A 20,107-nucleotide genomic window follows, 5' to 3' on the forward strand; every position below is an offset into this window, starting at 1 on the left:
GTAGCTATGAACAGCTGACAGAAGCTTAGTTAAGTTTTAGTTATTTTTTTATCAGACATGAACTAATGGACGATGCCAGAAGTAGAGATGGAGCTTGAATCTGATGGCGGTGGAAATAAGGAGTAATGGACTTTTGTCTAAAAGAATGGAAAAAATAAGGAAAATTGATCTGGGAATGGAAAACACTTCTATAAGCCTATAGTATCTGGTAGGGGTTAGTTTGTTAGGCCTCACTCGAGATGATGATAATTGTCCTGTGTCTTGTTTTGACCTACGGCACAGGGCACCTGTCAAAAGGAGACATTTCTGTGTCGGAAGATTGAAATGCTAAATATAAAAACGCAACGTTAATAATGATGGTTTCGGTTAACAGCTCAGAAATTGAACGATGCACCTACGAAGGTTTTAACAATGAACCTAACCTTAAGAAGCTTTTGGGAAACCGACCCCAGTTTAGTTGAAGAATCTACTGCGGCGTTTTGTATAGGCAAACCTGTAACGTCCATAAATGGAGACCAACAATCTTTCGTTATATCACATTATCTGGTGTACAATCTGTTCGCTAACTCCAACTAAGCCTATTGACAGAGCTCCCGAGTGGCCGCAGCGGTCTAAGACACTGCATCTCAGTGCAAGAGGCGTCACTGCAGTACCTGGTTCGAATCCAGGCCGCATCACATCCGGACGTGATTGGGAGTCCCATAGGGCGGCGACCCAGCGTCGTCCGGGTTTGGCCGGGGTAGTCCTTCATTGTAAATAAGAATTTGTTCTTAACTGACTTGCCTAGTTAAATACAATTAAAATAAGGTGGCTTTTCTTATGTCAGTATGAATGAAATAGTGAGTCCTGCCTTGGTGATTGTGTAAAGCGCCGTTTAGAGGGTTCGAAGAGTGGAACGCCATCTATAGCTGGGATAGTAGAGACTAGACACCATCTTAAATCAGTTCATATGACAGATAGGATTTTTTTAGACAGGTCAGGCATTACTAATCTAATTCTCATCCTTACAATTGTATTAGCTTTATTTAACCCTTATTTTACCAGGTAAATTGACCTAGAACACATTCTCATTTACAGCAACGACTTGGGGAATAGGGAGAGGAGGGGAGGATGAATGAGCCAATTGTAAGCTGGGGATAATTAGGTGACCGTGACGGTATTAGTGCCAGATTGGGAATTTAGCCAGGACACCGAGGTTAACAACCCTACTCTTATGATAAGTGCCATAGGATCTTTAGTGGCCACAGAGAGTCAGGTCCACCTGTTTAACGTCCCATCCGAAAGACGGCACCCTTTACAATACTTGTGCTATAGATTTTTGCAGTCTTAAATTATTACTTGGAATAATGATAGCTAAAGCTCGCTGTCCTGGAATGACATGCTAGTGATTAAATTATCTTTGTTAGGGGCAATCAGCCAATGAATAAGAAGAAAATTGACTTATTTAAAATTGAGACGCTGCCCATGCTGTCAGATATAGTAGTTTCACTGATACAAAGACGAGTCCTCTATCTATCTCTATGACCTGTTGTTCACGAGCATATCTGCCCTCTCATTGGCTAGAATGCTCCCACCTGATTTTGCCTCCTCTCTTTGACAATTTTTGGTCTAGTTCCCTCATACTCATCTCTGGACCTCTTCTGCTTTTTTTCCATTGTTACCCTCTAATCATCAATGGTGATTTTAGCATGTAAATCTTGGTGGGGCAAACTCAAAAAAAAATATGTTTTTATGCACGCCAGCAAAGCCACAACACTAAACAATACATTAACTGCACTATAACGGAGACAAACCTGCTCAAAAACGGTTAGGGCCTACATAAAGCTGTCCCATCAGCAGAGGTTTCCTTTCTCCACCACGGAGTGAATCCTTACCACCGCTACACCTGGCTATCAGCAGAGCCTTGTCTGACAGCGAAACAGTTCATTCAGCCTCATTTACTGCCTTTTTAACTTAACTTAACCAGAGCTGATATGGCAGACTTGCTTAAACAAATGTGGTTACTACTGACTCCTTGTGGATTTGTGTAAGTCGAAAGAACCCCATTCTCCTTCAATAATAACGAACACCAAAATTAGTTTTGGCTTTTGAACCATACACAAACATTACTACATTTATGTTCAGTACATTTATGTGTATTCTTATATCATTAACACTTAGCTCTAAGTATAAGCAAGTGCAAGCAAACGAGGGAGGCCTATTTGTTCAGCACTTTCAAAATGGACACCAACAGACATTGATGTCAGTTCAGATAAATTCAGCAAGATGTTGAGGCCTTAACTTTAAATCAAATCAAATTTATTTATAAAGCCCTTCGTACATCAGCTGATATCTCAAAGTGCTGTACAGAAACCCAGCCTAAAACCCCAAACAGCAAGCAATGCAGGTGTAGAAGCATGGTGGCTAGGAAAAACTCCCTAGAAAGGCCAAAACCTAGGAAGAAACCTAGAGAGGAACCAGGCTATGAGGGGTGGCCAGTCCTCTTCTGGCTGTGCCGGGTGGAGATTATAACAGAACATGGCCAAGATGTTCAAATGTTCATAAATGACCAGCATGGCCAAATAATAATAATCACAGTAGTTGTCGAGGGTGCAGCAAGTCATTACCTCAGGAGTAAATGTCAGTTGGCTTTTCATAGCCGATCATTAAGAGTATCTCTACCGCTCCTGCGGTCTCTAGAGAGTTGAAAACAGCAGGTATGGGACAGGTAGTAACTTTACTCTTCTTTAAGTCACCACACACAAAGAGAGAGAGAGACAGACACTCGGTTAGCCTACCATTTGAAGAATTTCATTAGGCCAATGTGGTCTAAAAAGAAATGAAAATACAATCATGAGGATCCGCTTTTATATAAAATATACCGACGCACAGACCACGCAATGCGCAAAAAACAACAACTCTAGCAATATTAACTGGAATTACATGGGTCTATTACTGAACTTTTTGTGGTGAAAACAGATATATGAATGGGAAGAGAATGTCACTCACTGGCAAACATGGTTACAGACCCAACAACATCATATACTATCTCCTCCTTGTCAAGAAAAGCACATGAGCTAATTATAATACACAAAGTAAGCAAAACAATGAAATCATACCAACACTGCCTGAAATGATGAGTAAGATATTAATAAGATAGACCTATATAAGCAATAGGCCTATACCAATTGAGATGTACAAACTATGGCATAAGGAAACGATGAGCGGATAAGAGGCAATCCGTAATTTCAATCAAGACATTAATGAGCGAGCTAAAAATGGACATGGTCAGTATAAGTATTTGTTCAGCACTTTTGAAATGTAAAGCGACAGAATTCAGAACATGGGCCATTCTAACAGTGATCTCCCTGTACACCAAGTCAAAACCATAGGATAAATAAAGGGGGCATATAAGCAGACAAAGAAAGTTCTTACAATATTCGATGATGACATTTCTCTACAAGTCAGAACAGTAGGCTAAATTCTGAGGGGGAAAGGGACCAAAGTATTAGGTTGAGGCACATGGGCTACTAACTTACTAGTTTACTACACAACATACACTTAGTATTGCTTTCTTAGCTACAGTGTAAATATCTCCCCGGCATATTACATAATTGATGCAGCAGCATACAATACATTTTTGGACTCACCATTGTTGTGCTGTGCTCACCTGAACAGGTAGGTGGCGCAGCGGTCCTTGTAGACAAATTTTTTCATCAAACTTTGTCAAAATCAAGAAAAAAAAACAAGGTTGAATCATGACTTCAGTGATCTTCAGGTCTGAGCTCTAGAAAGAAGACTGAGTTCGCAACTTGGAATTCTGAGTTGGATTACCATTCAAAATGTATTTCCCCAAATTTTTCCCAGTCACTGAAGTCTGAGATTTCCCAGTTCTGAGTTTCCTGTTGTCTAGAATGTGGCAGAAGTCATGATGGATTGACAGCATGGCCAATGTATTCAACCTTTTCTTGTCCATTGTGTTGCGTGTGAATGTTTATCCTTTTAAGATCGGAAAAGAGACCCTTTCAGAGAGATGTTTTAAATCCTTAAACCCAGACGACATGGACCACACACCCTCTCCACCGGATAGCAGGCAGGAGAAGCAAAATAGTGATTGCTTTGCAACGCTTGAAGGTAGCCACTGATTCCTTCCAAACCACTCATTGTTGAATTTGAATATTCCGACATGTCGTGTAATGTTTATGTCCAATGGTCGATGAGGACCGATATGTTTTATCTATAATTTCTCTTCATATCTTCATATGACAAGGATTGAAAATGATTTGCCAGTAGATTGTCAACATCATCGCGGACCAGGATGTCTTGCTCCCATCACTCATTCATATATCTTTATGTACATATTCTTTATCCCTTTACACTTGTGTGTGTATAAGGTAGTAGTTGTGGAATTGTTAGGTTAGATTACTTGTTGGTTATTACTGCATTGTCGGAACTAGAAGCACAAGCATTTCGCTACACTCGCATTAACATCTGCTAACCATGTGTATGTGACTAATAAAATTTGATTTGATTTGATTTGATCATTCATGATGATGACAGCTTGTCGAGCTTGCTAGCTAATATTTTGAAAGTATGGTGTTGACATGATCAGTCCATTCAAAGCTACGGTAGATAATGTGATTTAATGTAATTTTATCTGTGGCCAGTGACCTTGAGCCCTCTTAGATGGGCACTTCTAATATAAATCTATGGCAGCACCCAAGGGGGCTTGAACTGTAGATTCTGCAGTGAGGTAGTGTCCCCATGAGTGACAGAACACTGAGCCAATCACAGCGCAACTAGAGAAGATTACCAACGCCTACGCTCTGTATTTTCCCCTGGCTGCCCCACCAACACAGGAAGCACTAATCTAGGCTGAAACACCTGCATTTTTGGAGCTGCCTTACTCAAGAACGCAAGAAAGAGACCATGTTTGTATGCGGCTTTATTCACTCAATACATTTGTTTTTACATTGTTTGCAAACTGATATGTGACAAAATAACATGCAAAACAGGCATCAACCCCCCCCAAAATATATACTTAATTTAGCTAAACAGGCGGGGCTCAAAACAGCCATGAATGATCAGGGATTTAGACCTGGGACACAAGGTGTGTGAAATGAATTATGAGGTAGAACAGAAAACCAGCAGGCTCCGGACCTCGCAGGGTCAGTAGCGGTGCGTGGGTAAAAGCACTGGGGAAGCCAAGACAGAAAACAAATTAACATACTACAACCTATACGTTGTAATAACTGCGTTGTTTACTCTGTAACCTGTTAGTTCTGCCTTGCAATCGTGATATATAGGCCTAAGGCCGAGACAATAAGTCCCAGTACAGAGACAAAATTGAATCGCAATTCAACAGCTCAGACACAAGGGGTATGTGGCAGGGTCTACAGTCTATCACGGATTACAAAAAGAAAAGCAGCCCCGTCGCGGATCAGGATGTCTTGCTCCCAGACAGGCTAAATACCTTTTTTGCCCGCTTTGAGGATAATACAGTGCCACTGACACGGCCCACTACCAAAACCTGCGGGCTCTCCTTCACTGCAGCCGAGGTGAGTAAAACATTTAAACGTGTTAACCCTCGCAAGGCTGCAGGCCCAGACGGCATTCCCAGCCGCGTCCTCAGAGCATGCGCAGACCAGCTGGCTGGTGTGTTTACGGACATATTCAATCAATCCTTAGCCCAGTCTGCTGTTCCCACATGCTTCAAGAGGGCCACCATTGTTCCTGTTCCCAAGAAAGCTAAGGTAACTGAGCTAAACGACTACCGCCCCGTAGCACTCACTTCCGTCATCATGAAGTGCTTTGAGAGACTAGTCAAGGACCATATCACCTCCACCCTACCGGACACCCTAGACCCACTCCAATTTGCTTACCGACCCAATAGGTCCACAGACGACGCAATCGCAACCACACTGCACACTGCCCTAACCCATCTGGACAAGAGGAATACCTATGTGAGAATGCTGTTCATCGACTACAGCTCAGCATTTAACACCATAGTACCCTCCAAACTCGTCATCAAGCTCGAGACCCTGGGCCTCGACCCCGCCCTGTGCAACTGGGTCCTGGACTTCCTGACGGGCCGCCCCCAGGTGGTGAGGGTAGGTAACAACATCTCCACCCCGCTGATCCTCAACACTGGGGCCCCACAAGGGTGCGTTCTGAGCCCTCTCCTGTACTCCCTGTTCACCCACGACTGCGTGGCCATGCACGCCTCCAACTCAATCATCAAGTTTGCGGACGACACTACAGTGGTAGGCTTGATTACCAACAACGACGAGACGGCCTACAGGGAGGAGGTGAGGGCCCTCGGAGTGTGGTGTCAGGAAAATAACCTCACACTCAACGTCAACAAAACAAAGGAGATGATTGTGGACTTCAGGAAACAGCAGAGGGAGCTCCCCCCTATCCACATCGACGGGTCAGTAGTGGAGAAGGTAGAAAGTTTTAAGTTCCTCGGTGTACACATCACGGACAAACTGAATTGGTCCACCCACACAGACAGCGTTGTGAAGAAGGCGCAGCAGCGCCTCTTCAACCTCAGGAGGCTGAAGAAATTCGGCTTGTCACCAAAAGCACTCACAAACTTCTACAGATGCACAATCGAGAGCATCCTGTCGGGCTGTATCACCGCCTGGTACGGCAACTGCTCCGCACACAACCGTAAGGCTCTCCAGAGGGTAGTGAGGTCGGCAGAACGCATCACCCGGGGCAAACTACCTGCCCTCCAGGACACCTACACCACCCGATGTCACAGGAAGGCCATAAAGATCATCAAGGACAACAACCACCCAAGCCACTACCTGTTCACCCCGCTATCATCCAGAAGGCGAGGTCAGTACAGGTGCATCCAAGCAGGGACCGAGAGACTGAAAAACAGCTTCTATCTCAAGGCCATCAGACTGTTAAACAGCCACCACTAACATTTAGCGGCCGCTGCCAACAAACTGACTCAGCTCCAGCCACCTTAAAAATGGGAATTGATGGAAATTATGTAAAAATGTACCACCAGCCACTTTAAACAATGCCACCTAATATAATGTTTACATACCCTACATTACACATCTCTTATGTATATGTATATACTGTACTCTATATCATCTACTGCATCTTGCCATCTTATGTAATACATGGACCACTAGCCACTTTAAACTATGCCACTTTATGTTTACATACCCTACAGTACTCATCTCATAGGTATATACCGTACTCTATACCATCTACTGCACCTTGCCTATGCCGTCTGTACCATCACTCATTCATATATCTTTATGTACATATTCTTTATCCCTTTACACTTGCGTGTATAAGGTAGTAGTTGCGGAATTGTTAGGTTAGATTACTTGTTGTTATTACTGCATTGTCGGAACTAGAAGCACAAGCATTTCGCTACACTCGCATTAACATCTGCTAACCATGTGTATGTGACTAATAAATTTGATTTGATTTGATTTGATAAGAAGACACAGTGGCAGAATAAATTCAACCACACCTTTATTTCATCATAAAACCGGACAGCAACCACTGTCTGGTGGAGTCCACAAAGCATATTGCACGTAACAAACAGTTACATGACCTACAGCATGGTCAAGCAAGGTTATGTTCCGGATATTTTCGGACTACTAAACAACTATTGATTTAAAACCAAGGAGAGTTACCCCAAGTCTCAAAGAAAACAGGAGCTGCCTCCACTATTCCAGCACCATTTCAACTTCCAACATTTTAACATCTAAATCAACTCTGCTTAGTCTAATACAGTGACAACTAAAAGATACCAAAAAACTGTTTAGTCCAATCAACTTAAGCTAAATATGTGGCTGTCCATGGTACTGATTTCTGTGTGTGTGTGTGTGTGTGTGTGTGTGTGTGTGTGTGTGTGTGTGTGTGTGTGTGTGTGTGTGTGTGTGTGTGTGTGTGTGTGTGTGTGTGTGTGTGTAAGTAGAAAACAACATGTTGACACAGCCAACTTGTAGTGAAACATCAATGCCATCCTCCTCTTTCATGTTGCCTAGACCGTCTATGACTCTGTCATACAGTACACGCTTGTAGTTGTTGCTGTCCTGGGCTACCTGGCTAAAATGCTTGCTCGCTAGCCTAACTTCCTTTCATGGGACAACCATGCGCCAGGCCAGCTAGCAAACATAAGAATACTACTTCGAGCTTCACTTGGCATCCATGAATACACAAGTTTATCTGACACTGGGGAAGTAGATAAACGGCTTCATTGCCAAAATTCCGAAGTATCCTTTTAATAGATTGTATTTTATAAATAATGTTTTGATGTTGCATTTAACTGCCGTTATCAAGGTAATTTCCTTAGTAGGTGACGTAATTTCCTTAGAGGTTAACATGTGGGAGAAGTCGGGGCTCAGGGATGATCCACAAGTTTCCCACTAGGAATTACCAGATGTGGGACCAAGTCACTATTATTCGAGTCACAAGGTTCAAGTCTTAAGTCGAGTGCAAAGTAGAATGGTCCAAGTCATGCATTCTAAGTCCAAGCAGAGAGGAAGAGGAAGAGAGAGGCCCAACTCAGAGGAAAATCTGTCTCCTTCCAAGAGGTGGTGTTTTTTTGTATGGAGGTCAATGAGAGTGTTGAATTTGGTCAATAAAAAAATGAATGGCTTATTTGCTACATGAGGTTAACTTGATCTAATAGAAGTTTTGGAATGCTTAAGTTGTCACGAGTGTACTGATATACGTATCACACGTGACATACCGGCAACTTTGAGAAAAAACACTTTATAGCGGAGTTGTCTCGAGATGGTTATGCATATTCTTGACATGAGGCTAGTAGCATAGCCTCTCTCCCCATTGAATACAGGCGGTTGACATCAACAACCCAATCCAAAGAAAGGATAGGCGGTAGCTAGACAGCCTGCCGTGCCGCTTTGTGGACAACGACTCCAATTGTTAGGGTGGAGAGACATGTATCTTGTCAGTATATCCATAATCTTCGGTGCAAGTCAAGTCACAAGCTTTTTCAAGTCAATTAAACTAAAATCTACACATGCAATGACTTGTTCAACTACAAATATTTGTCTATTGATTGAGGCTACCAGACAGCCCTTTTCATTATTTTGTCTACATAATTAGGCCTACGTAATAACTAATTTTAACAAATTCCAAAAGCAAGCTTCATAAGTAAATGATTCATTTTATGCAATTTCATACCAAAAGACCAGTAGGCCTATGCTAGTAATTGTTGCTTGATTCCCCCATTGCTGCTGAGCTTGCAAATTCTTGATCACCAAACCATTCTTTGGAGCTGCATATTTATGGCAATCCTCTCTTATGTACAATTTGACATTTGCTCTGCACCCCATCCTATATTACAGAAGTCCAGAGGACATACTGTGCCTTCAGAAAGTATTCACACCCTCTTTGACTTTTTCACATGTTGATGTGTTACAGCCTGAATTTTTTAAATGTATTACATTTAGCTATTCTCGGCCTTGTCTCAGGATGGTAAGTTGGTGGTTGAAGATATCCCTCTAGTGGTGTGGGGGGCTGTGCTTTGGTAAAGTGGGTGGGGTTATATCCTGCCTGTTTGGCCCTGTCCGGGGGTATCGTGGGACGGGGCCAGTGTCTCCCGACCCCTCCTGTCTCAGCCTACAGTATTTATGCTGCAATAGTTTATGTGTCAAGGGGCTAGGGTCAGTCTGTTATATCTGGAGTATTTCTCCTGTCTTATCTAGTGTCCTGTGTGATTGTAAGTACTCTCTCTCTGTCTCTCCTCTCTCTGTCTCTGTCTGTCTCTGTCTCTCTCTCTCCTCTGTCCTCTCTCTCTCGGTCTCTCTCCTCTCTCTCATCCCTAGGACCATTGCCTCAGGACTACCTGGCCTGATGACTCCTTGTTGTCCCCAGTCCACCTGCTGCTCCAGTTCCAACTGTTCTGCCTGCGGCTATGGAACCCAGACCTGTTCACCGGACGTGCTACCTGTCCCAGACCTGCTGTTTTCAACTCTCTAGAGACAGCAGGAGCGGTAGAGATACTCTGAATGATCGGCTATGAAAAGCCAACTGACATTTACTCCTGAGGTGGAGTAAAGTAAAGTACACCTCCCCCACTTCTCCTTCACCCATATCCAGATAGCTGATGTTCTGAAAAAGCTGCAAAATCTGGACCCCTACAAATCAGCCGGGCTAGACAATCTGGACCCTCTCTTTCTAAAATTATCTGCCGAAATTGTTGCAACCCATATTGCTAGCCTGTTCAACCTCTCTTTCGTATCCTCTGAGATTCCCATAGATTGGAAAGCTGCCACGGTCATCCCCCTCTTCAAAGGGGGGGACACTCTAGACCCAAACTGCTACAGACCTATATCTATTCTACCCTGCCTTTCTAAGGTCTTTGAAAGCCAAGTTAACAAACAGATTACCGACAATTTCGAATCTCACCGTACCTTCTCCGCTATGCAATCTGGTTTCAGAGCTGGTCATGGGTGCACCTAAGCCACGCTCAAGGTCCTAAACGATATCATAACCGCCATCGATAAGAGATATTACTGTGCTGCCGTATTCATCGACCTGGCAAAGGCTTTCGACTCTGTCAATCACAACATTCTTATTGGCAGACTCAACAGCCTTGGTTTCTCAAATGATTGCCTCGCTTGGTTCACCAACTACTTCATCCGATAGAGTTCAGTATGTCAAATCGGAGGGCCTATTGTTCGTACCTCTGGCAGTCTCTATGGAGGTGCCACAGGGTTCAATTCTCGGGCCGACTCTCTTCTCTGTATACATCAATGATGTCGCTCTCGCTGCTGGTGATTCTTTGATCCACCTCCTCGCAGACGACACCATTCTGTATACCTCTGGTCCTTCGTTGGACACTGTGTTAATTAACCTCCAGATGAGCTTCAATGGCCTCCAACTGCTCTTAAATGCAAGTAAAACTAAATGCATGCTCTTCAAACGATCGCTGCCCGCACCTGCCAGCCCGTCCAGCATCACTACTCTGGACGGTTCTGACTTAGAAAATGTGGACAACTACAAATACCTAGGTGTCTAGTTAGACTGTAAACTCTCCTTCCAGACTCACATTAAACATGTCCAATCAAACATGTCCGATCTAGAATCGGCTTCCTATTTCGCAACAAAGCATCCTTCACTCATGCTGCCAAACATACCCTCGTAAAACTGACCATCCTACCGATCCTCGACTTCGGCGATGTCATTTACAAAATAGCCTCCAACACTACTCAACAAATTGGATGCAGTCTATCACAGTGCCATCTGTTTTGTCACCAAAGCCCCATATACTACCCACCACTGCGACCTGTATGCTCTCGTTGGCTGGCCCTCGCTTCATACTCGTCGCCAAACCCACTGGCTCCAGGTCATCTACAAGTCTCTGCTAGGTAAAGCCCGCCTTATCTCAGCTCGCTGGTCACCATAGCAGCACCCACCCGTAGCACGCGCTCCAGCAGGTATATCTCACTGGTCACCCCCAAAGCCAATTCTTCCTTTGGCTGCCTCTCCTTCCAGTTCTCTGCTGCCAATGACTGGAACGAACTGCAAAAATCTCTGAAGCTGGAGACTCTTACCTCCCTCACTAGCTTTAAGCACCAGCTGTCAGAGCAGCTCACAGATCACTGCACCTGTACATAGCTCATCTGTAAATAGCCCATCCAATCTACCTCATCCCCATACTGTAATTATTTATTTATCTTGCTCCTTTGCACCCCAGAATTTCAACTTGCACATTCATCCTCTGCACATCCTACCATTCCAGTGTTTAATTGCTATATTGTAATTACTTTGCCACCATGGCCTATTTATTGGTTTACCTCTCTTATCCTACCTCATTTGCCCATGCTGTATATAGATTTTCCTACTGTATTATTGATTGTATGTTTGTTTATTCCATGTGTAACTCTGTGTTGTTGTATGTGTCGAAATGCTTTGCTTTATCTTGGCCAGGTCGCAGTTGCAAATGAGTTGAACTTGTTCTCAACTAGCCTACCTGGTTAAATAAAGGTGAAATAAAATAAATAAATAAAGGTGCTGACCTGTTGCTGACCTGTTACACCCTCTATAACCACTGTGAATATTATTATCTGACCCTGCTGGTCATCTATGAACATTTGAACATCTTGGCCATGTTCTGTTATAATCTCCACCAGGCACAGCCAGAAGAGGACTGGCCACCCCTCATAGCCTGGTTCCTCTCTAGGTTTCTTCCTAGGTTCCGGCCATTCTATAGAGAGTTTTTCCTAGCCACCGTGCTTCTACACCTGCATTGCATGCTGTTTGGGGTTTTAGGCTGGGTTTCTGTACAGCACTTTGAGATATCAGCTGATGTAAGAGGGGCTTTATAAATACATTTGATTGAGTTTGTGACACACACACACACACACACACACGCTGAGATGTCCTGAGTCAATAACAACCCCTTTGTTAAGGCAAGCCTAAATAAGTCACATAATAAGTTGCAAGGACTCACTCAGCGTGCAAGAACAATGTTTAACATGATTTGTTTTATGACTACCTCATCTCTGCACCCATACAATTATATGTAAGGTCCCTCAGTTGAGCAATGAATTTCAAACACAGATTCAAACACAAAGACCAGGGAGGTTTTCCAATGCCTTGCAAAGAAGAACTCCTATTGGTAAATGGACACCATTTTTTTAAAAGCAGACACTGAACATCCCTTTGAGCATGGTGAAGTTATTAATTAAACTTTGGATGATGTATCAACATACCCAGTCACTGCAAAGATACAGCCTTCCTTCCTAAGCACATCGAGCCTGTGGACAGACAGCGCAGTAACACATTAAAAAAAGATTGAATTTGTAGATGCATCTATCTTTTTACTTTGTCCCCTTTTCTCCATGTTTTAGACATGAGGCGTGACATGTGGAACGTCAGACTCACCCCACGAGAAGCAGTGCATGATCAACGCCACCCTCAGCAAGGTGATCTGCTGGAAGTGATGTACTCTCTCTCATTCTGGGGGTGAGACATCATTTACACATCACCGATATATATAAATTCTCACTGTGCCCATGATAAAATACAATGTGAATTGTATTGTACTACTGAATGAAACTGTGAGGAGATGCACTCAGACCAGCCTTTGTGATTGAACTTACTTTAACTACATTACTTTAGTTGGCTGCTTTTTCAACTTCATTTGTCACATGCACCGAATACAAGTGTAGACCTTACTGTGAAATGCTTACTTAAAAGCCCTTAACCAACAGTGCAGTTCAAGAAGAGTTAAAAAAAGATTTACCAAATAAACAAAAAAATAAAATAATTAAAAGTAACACAATAACGAGGCTATGTACAGGGGGTAGTGTGCAGGTAATTTGTACATGTACATTTGAAGTCGGAAGTTTACATACACCTTAGCTGGTGTAACTGAGTCAGGTTTGTAGGCCTCCTTGCTCGCACACGCTTTTTCAGTTCTGTCCACACATTTTCTATAGGATTGAGGTCAGGGCTTTGTGATGGCCACTCCAATACCTTGACTTTGTTGTCCTTAAGCCATTTTGACACAACTTTGGAAGTATGCTTCGGGTCATTTTCCATTTGGAAGACCCATTTGCGACCAAGCTTTAACTTCCTGACTGATGTCTTGAGAAGTTGCTTCAATATATCCACATAATTTTCCATCCTCAATATGCCATCTATTTTGTGAAGTGCACCAGTCCCTCCTGTAGCAATGCACCCCCACAGCATGATGCTGCCACCCAATGCTTCACGGTTGGGATGGTGTTCTTCGGCTTGCAAGTCTCCCCCTTTTTCCTCCAAACATAACGATGGTCATTATGTTCAAACAGTTCTATTTTGGTTTCATCAGACCAGAGGACATTTCGCCAAAAAGTACAATCTTTGTCCCCATGTGCAGTTGCAAACTGTAGTCTGGCTTTTTTAATGGTGGTTTTGGAGTAGTGGCTTCTTCCTTGCTGAGCGGCCTTTCAGGTTATGTTGATATAGGACTCGTTTTACTGTGGATATAGATACTTTTGTACCTGTTTCCTCCAGCATCTTCACAAGGTCCTTTGCTGTTGTTCTGGGTTTGATTTGCACTTTTTGCACCAAAGTACGTTCATCTCTAGGAGACAGAACGCGTCTCCTTCCTGAGTGGTATGATGGCTGCGTGGTATCATGGTGTTTATACTTGCGTACTATTGTTTGTACAGATCAACGTGGTACCTTCAGGCATTTGGAAATTGCTCCCAAGGATGAACCAGACTTGTGGAGGTCTATAATTTTTTTTTCTGAGGTCTTGGCTGATTTCTTTTGATTTTCCCATGATGTCAAGCAGAGGCCCTGAGTTTGAAGGTAGGGCTTCAAATACATCCACAGGTACACCTCCAATTGACTCAAATTATGTCAATTAGCCTACCAGAAGCTTCTAAAGCCATGACATAATTTTCTGGAATATTCCAAGCTGTCAACTTAGTGTATGTAAAGCACAGTCAACTTAGTGTATGTAAACTTTTGACCCACTGGAATTGTGGTACAGTGAATAAGTGAAATAATCTGTCTGTAAACAATTGTTGGGAAAATGACTTGTGTCATGCACAAAGTAGATGTCCTAACCGACTTGCTAAAACTATAGTTTGTTCACAAGTGTGTGGAGTGGTTTAAAAACAAGTTTTAATGACTCCAACCTAAGTGTATGTAAACTTCCGATTTCAACTGTAGGTAGGGGTAAAGTGAATATGCATAGATAATAAACAGCAAGTAGCAGCAGTGTACAAAAAAATTGAGGGGGGGTCAATGTAATAGTCCGGTGGCCATTTGATTAATTGTTCAGCAGTCTTATGGTTTGGGGGTAGAAGCTGTTAAGGAGTCTTTTGGTAATAGACTTGGCGCTCCGGTACAACTTGCCGTGCGGTAGCAGAGAAAACAGTCTGTGACTTGGGTGACTGGAGTCTCTGACAATTTCATGGGCTTTCCTCTGACACCGCTTATTATATAGGTCCTGGATTGCAGGAAGCTTGGCCCCAGTGATGTACTGGGCCGTACGCACTACCCTCTGTAGCACCTTACGGTCAGATGCCGAGTTGTTGCCATACCAGGTGGTGATGCAACCGGTCAGGATGCTCTCAATGGTGCAGCTGTAGAACTTTCTGAGGATCTGGGGACCCATGCCAAATCTTTTCAGTCTCCCGAGGAGGAGTCTCCTCATGCCTCATTGTTTGTTGTTGTTTCCCAATCAACAGTCTGGATCTTTCTTCTGCCATGGTGGATGAGCTACCTGTCCTGGTAAATACAGGGCCATTTCTCTTTCCCACTGGGTTTCCGGTCCGAAAGGCAAAGTTACTTTTAATAGCTAGCTAAGTTGATTACTAAAATGGTAACATCTATATTAAAATACCATAACCCCACAGACTTAACTATAGTGACGGTAAAATAGACTAGGTTTTGGTCTATCTGCACATTTCTGCTGGGATGGAAGAATTATCTGGAATGTTCAACTAGATGATCAGGACAGTCTAGGGTACTATTTGCCTGAAAAGGTGAAGTATTGCGATGAGCTATAGGACTGTACTTCTGATTCTAATTCTCAAGAGGACAGTTAAAACCCTCAGTCGTGAGGTCACTGAGGAGGACCAACAGTGATAGGGGGATCGTCTGAAAGGGATGGAACATAAGGATTTTGGGCACTGGCCAGCAGACCACGATTTATACTAGCCCAGGTAACATTCAGGTCCTAAATCTGTGGCATGTGATGTTTGGCAAAATGTCATTGCTGTGTCAGGCTAACTCCAGTGATGCCTCTTTTACAGAGGTCGTGAAACGATAAAATGCACGTGTGCTTATCTGAGTAGTGGTTACCATTCTTGCTTCTGATCGCCAGAGAGACCTAAGGTTTGCTAGTTAGCAACAAAGGCCAGGGTATTTCACAATAAATACACAATATCAATTATACAAAGGCTATAATATCTACTTGCTAAGTTATTTGTTACTTGTCTATGAAAGTTTGCATGGAGCAATGTGGACATTCTCCCCCCCACCCTGCTCTTGAGTGATGACGTCAAAACTTGCAACAGGATGTATAGTTCTGTATGATAGCAACAGGCTAATTAGCATTTCATTTTGAGGTTAATTACAGGTGAATATATTGATAAAAGTGACTTTGTCCCGAGAGAGATTTGTGCAGTTATCAAAACGTCAAGCCAGGGTAAGCCTAAACCAAACACAGACCTTATATGAAGTAGCTCTAAATTCCCCTATGGAAAAATAAATGGCGGAAAAACGATTGGAATCATGTTCGGGTTTTACCGCTAGGTTTTATGGGTATTACAACTCATACTGTGGTACTCAATACCGTAAGCTTATGTTAGAAACCAGATAAAATAGGCACAGGAATAAATCTAAAATAAAAATTCAAATATGAAAAATATGTATTTTTCCAATTCAGTTTCATACTCGTGACCCCCCCCAGAACTTTATCCACTGTGCTTCAAATCATAACGTCAGGGATCTTCAGGTTGAAAAGTCGGAGCTCTAGAGAGAGGCCCGAGTTCCCGAGTTGGAATTATGAGTTGGATGACCGTTCAAATCGTCCCCCCTGAACGCACTGAAGTCTGAGATGTTTTTCTTTTAATATTAAGCTAATATGACGATACATAGGCCTGTAGCCTAAACATTACAACAATATTATTACCGGAATAAAATGGAAATGAATTATATTAGAATCGCTCTTCCTCTCTGATTGTACAAATGTCTGCTAAGGTCTATTCTAAACGATTCACTTCTGCAATATATTTATCTTGAAAAAAAAGACTGCTTAATCTAAAAATGGTCCGCACCCACAGGTGGCGCTACATATATTTCACTTGTGTTTAACTTATGAAAAACCCTCATTACCCAACATCCACCACTAAGCTTTCCTTCCGGTTTGTGCGCCATTAAAGAAAGCAGGTAAGAATTTGATGAAGAATTTATATCATCTAAAATCCTTATAAAATCTTTGACATCCTTCCTTTTATACTAATTTGAATAAAACCAACATAAGGTATACTTATTGCTTAAAGGATGCTTGCAATATTGCCGTGATAAATATACGATTTTCACGGTAAACATCAACCTAAAGTTGCTGCGCTTACATGGCCTCTTTCTCTACACACATGAGAATCACATCGGCTTGTTATCGCTGGAGCTTAATAACGAGACGCTTTTTTTTACAATGACTATAGATAATATGCATGTCCTTGACCATTTTTTTCTGCTTTAATGAAAACCCATGTACTTTTATCGTCAGTAAGAGTAATTAGCTATTTGCCTACGTTTGCTAGCTAACATTGCTCACGGTATTAGGCTAGCCAGCATTCTGTCAACCATTTTTGGCTACCTTGCTGAATCAATAGTCCTAACGTTAACACCTGGAGTAGTTTATTACATGACTGGAGTGTGGCTAGTTAAATATACATTGCAGATGACGATACAATGATAGCGTTGTAGGAAATAACCAGTAACGTTAGCTAGATGCCTATCTTGCCAAGGCCCAACGGTAACAGTTAACGTTCAAATAAAATTAAATGTTATTGGTCGCATACACACGTAACAATTATTGCGGTGTAGCGAAATTCTTGTGTTCCTAGCTCCAACTGTGCAGTAATATCACCTTTTATTTGTTGCATGCGCCGAATACAACAGATGTAGACTTTAGTGGGGCGGCAGGTAGCCTAGTGGTTAGAGCGTTGGACCAGTAACCGAAAGGTTACGAGATTGAATCCCCGAACTGACGAGGTAAAAAAATGTCGTTCTGCCCCTGAACAAGGCTGTTATTGAAAATAATTTGTTCTTAACTGACTTATCTAGTTAAATAAAGGTAAAATAAAACACGTACGTTTTTTTGGTATTTGGTTACCTAAATATCTAAACGTACACATTTTAAAAGTAAAATAGTGGAATTAAGAAATATTAGGATGAGCTGGGCCTGTTTCACAAGCTGAAATAAAAGATTCCCGAAACTTTCCATATGTGCAAAAAGCTTATTTATCTCAAATTAGTGAGCACTTCTCATCCACCTGACAGGTGTGGCATATCAAGAAGCTGATTAACAGCATGATCATTACACAGATGCCCCTTGTGCTGGGGACAATAAAAGGCCACTCTAAAATGTGCAGTTTTGTTGAGCTACAATTTTTTTTTGACCAACATCTGTATTCCCAGTCATGTAAAATCCATAAATTAGGGCCTAATGAATTTATCCCAATTGACTGATTTCCTCATAGGCCCTAACTCAGCAAAATCATTGAAATAGTTGGGGACAGAACGACAGATTTTTACCTTGTCAGCTCAGGGATTTCATCTACCAACCTTTTGGTTACTGGCACAATGCTCTAACCACTAGGCTACCTGCCACCTCTAAGGTGCAGGAATGATTAAACAGTTGGTAGCTGGCTACGGGCAGGGTACCGGCTAGCGATGGCTATTTTAACAGCCCGATGGCCTTGAGATAGAAGCTGTTTTTCATTCTCTGTCCCAGGTTTGATGCACCCGCACTGACACTAATGTAAGTTAGTTGGTCAGCAATTAGCTAGCCAGTAATTCTCATGCTTTGAATTACATGTAACTAAACTCATATTTTTTCTCTCTCTATAGACATGGCTATCAGGTATCCTATGGCCGTGGGGCTTAGCAAAGGCCACCCCGTAACCAAGAATGTGACCGCACCCAAACACGCCCGTAGACGAGGGGTGAGTTAATCTGAATGGATAGAAACATGACAACCATCACAGATAGTGGGGTGTTGGTAGAGCCTATGTCCTCAGGAAAAGGGTCTAGACTCTGGTCCCTTTGCCAAAGGAGGTTGTTTTTGCTTGTCCTAGAATTGCTGGTCTGGCTCTGATTTATAGTTTGGGTTCTATTCCCATAGCTGCCACAACTGTAGTGATTGAAAGTGGTCAGGCTTTGCCCCTCACCCCCTTCCTCCCCGCTATTATCAGATAATGGGTCAACAATTTAACTTGAGTATAGGCAGCACTTACTGGTCCAATAAACTGTTACAAAAGCAGGATAAGTTACAGTGCAGCTTGTTCCGTGCTGTTCTGTCGTTCCCCCTGCACACATCAACTAGTTTCCTACTATCCCTGTCTGTCTGCATCCCACGGCTGACAGGGACGCTTGGTCTCAGACACTTAAAAAAAAAAAAAAAAAAAGTTATCTGAATAAAAGGCTTATCTCATGGTAAACAATCTACATTTCCAGTGACTTTAGAACTGGTTGTTTGACCAACTGTTGCTGATTTTTTTTTTTGTATTTCAGCGTCTGACCAAGCACAGCAAGTTTGTGCGTGACATGATCCGTGAGGTGTGCGGCTTCGCCCCTTACGAGAGGCGCGCCATGGAGTTGCTGAAGGTGTCCAAGGATAAGCGCGCCCTCAAGTTCATCAAGAAGAGGGTATGTAACTCCCCTGCTACCAACCTGGCTGTGGGTGTATTGGTTGTAGCATGAAGGCATTTGCTCATGTCAGATGGTTTGTTTCTGAAGCTGCTTTCTTGTGTATCAAAAACTGTGTGAACAAAATAAGGGCTTTTTTTTTTTTTTTTGAACAGATTTTGTAGTACCCACAATGTTGAAAGTTACCATCTGTTGGGGTTTGTGGAAATGTCCTGCAGCATATATTGAAAGATTCATCAACTATTGGATCAGTCCTGTAGTTTTGTCCAATCAGTTAATTCTCAAGACAAGTTTCACATTATGCAACTGCTATCCCTATACATGTTGATTACTGAACTTGTCCCTGACTTATCTGTCCCAGAGACATGCTTTAGTGTTGATGTCATCCTGAGTATGGTAGTTCACCTGCATCATTGTTAGGTTTTCCCTCTTTACAATGTAATGTACCCTTTGGGTTTTCTCCCCAGATTGGAACTCACATCCGCGCCAAGAGAAAGAGGGAGGAGCTCAGCAACGTCCTGGCTGCCATGAGGAAGGCTGCTGCCAAGAAGGATTAAAGCTGTTCTTGCAAATAAAATATTTGTATTTCCAAAAAAAAATGTCAACTCCTTCATCGTTTCTCATTTTAGAATGAAGTGGTACTGTACTTAGTGTGATTTAATCTACAGAGGAGACCCATTTATACTTGATCAGAAATATGCATTGTAGGCTGCACGTATTTGACTAGAATAGATCCTGTAGGATG

The 20,107-nt window shown here is 42.5% G+C and overlaps 1 protein-coding gene, 1 long non-coding RNA gene and 1 other non-coding gene across 3 annotated transcripts; 2 read left to right on the top strand and 1 right to left on the bottom strand.

The window, feature by feature from the left end:
- Positions 1-4,911: 4,911 nt before the first annotated feature.
- On the bottom strand, positions 4,912-18,135 carry LOC139541734 (uncharacterized). Its single transcript, XR_011668393.1, has 4 exons — positions 17,582-18,135; positions 12,871-12,945; positions 12,699-12,743; positions 4,912-5,174 (listed from the first exon to the last, which is right to left on the bottom strand). It is a non-coding gene; the product is annotated as an uncharacterized lncRNA (long non-coding RNA).
- LOC139541733 (large ribosomal subunit protein eL36) lies at positions 16,487-19,961 on the top strand. The gene is made up of 4 exons (XM_071346708.1): positions 16,487-16,878; positions 18,565-18,659; positions 19,228-19,362; positions 19,830-19,961. The coding sequence occupies exons 2-4, from the start codon at positions 18,567-18,569 to the stop codon at positions 19,917-19,919; spliced, it is 318 nt and encodes a 105-aa protein (XP_071202809.1). The 5' UTR covers positions 16,487-16,878; positions 18,565-18,566; the 3' UTR covers positions 19,920-19,961.
- LOC139541801 (small nucleolar RNA SNORA63) lies at positions 18,972-19,100 on the top strand. The gene has a single exon (XR_011668418.1). It is a non-coding gene; the product is annotated as a small nucleolar RNA SNORA63 (small nucleolar RNA).
- Positions 19,962-20,107: the final 146 nt, after the last annotated feature.

This window comes from Salvelinus alpinus, chromosome 16 (assembly GCF_045679555.1).
Source record: "Salvelinus alpinus chromosome 16, SLU_Salpinus.1, whole genome shotgun sequence".
Lineage (NCBI taxonomy): Eukaryota > Metazoa > Chordata > Actinopteri > Salmoniformes > Salmonidae > Salvelinus > Salvelinus alpinus.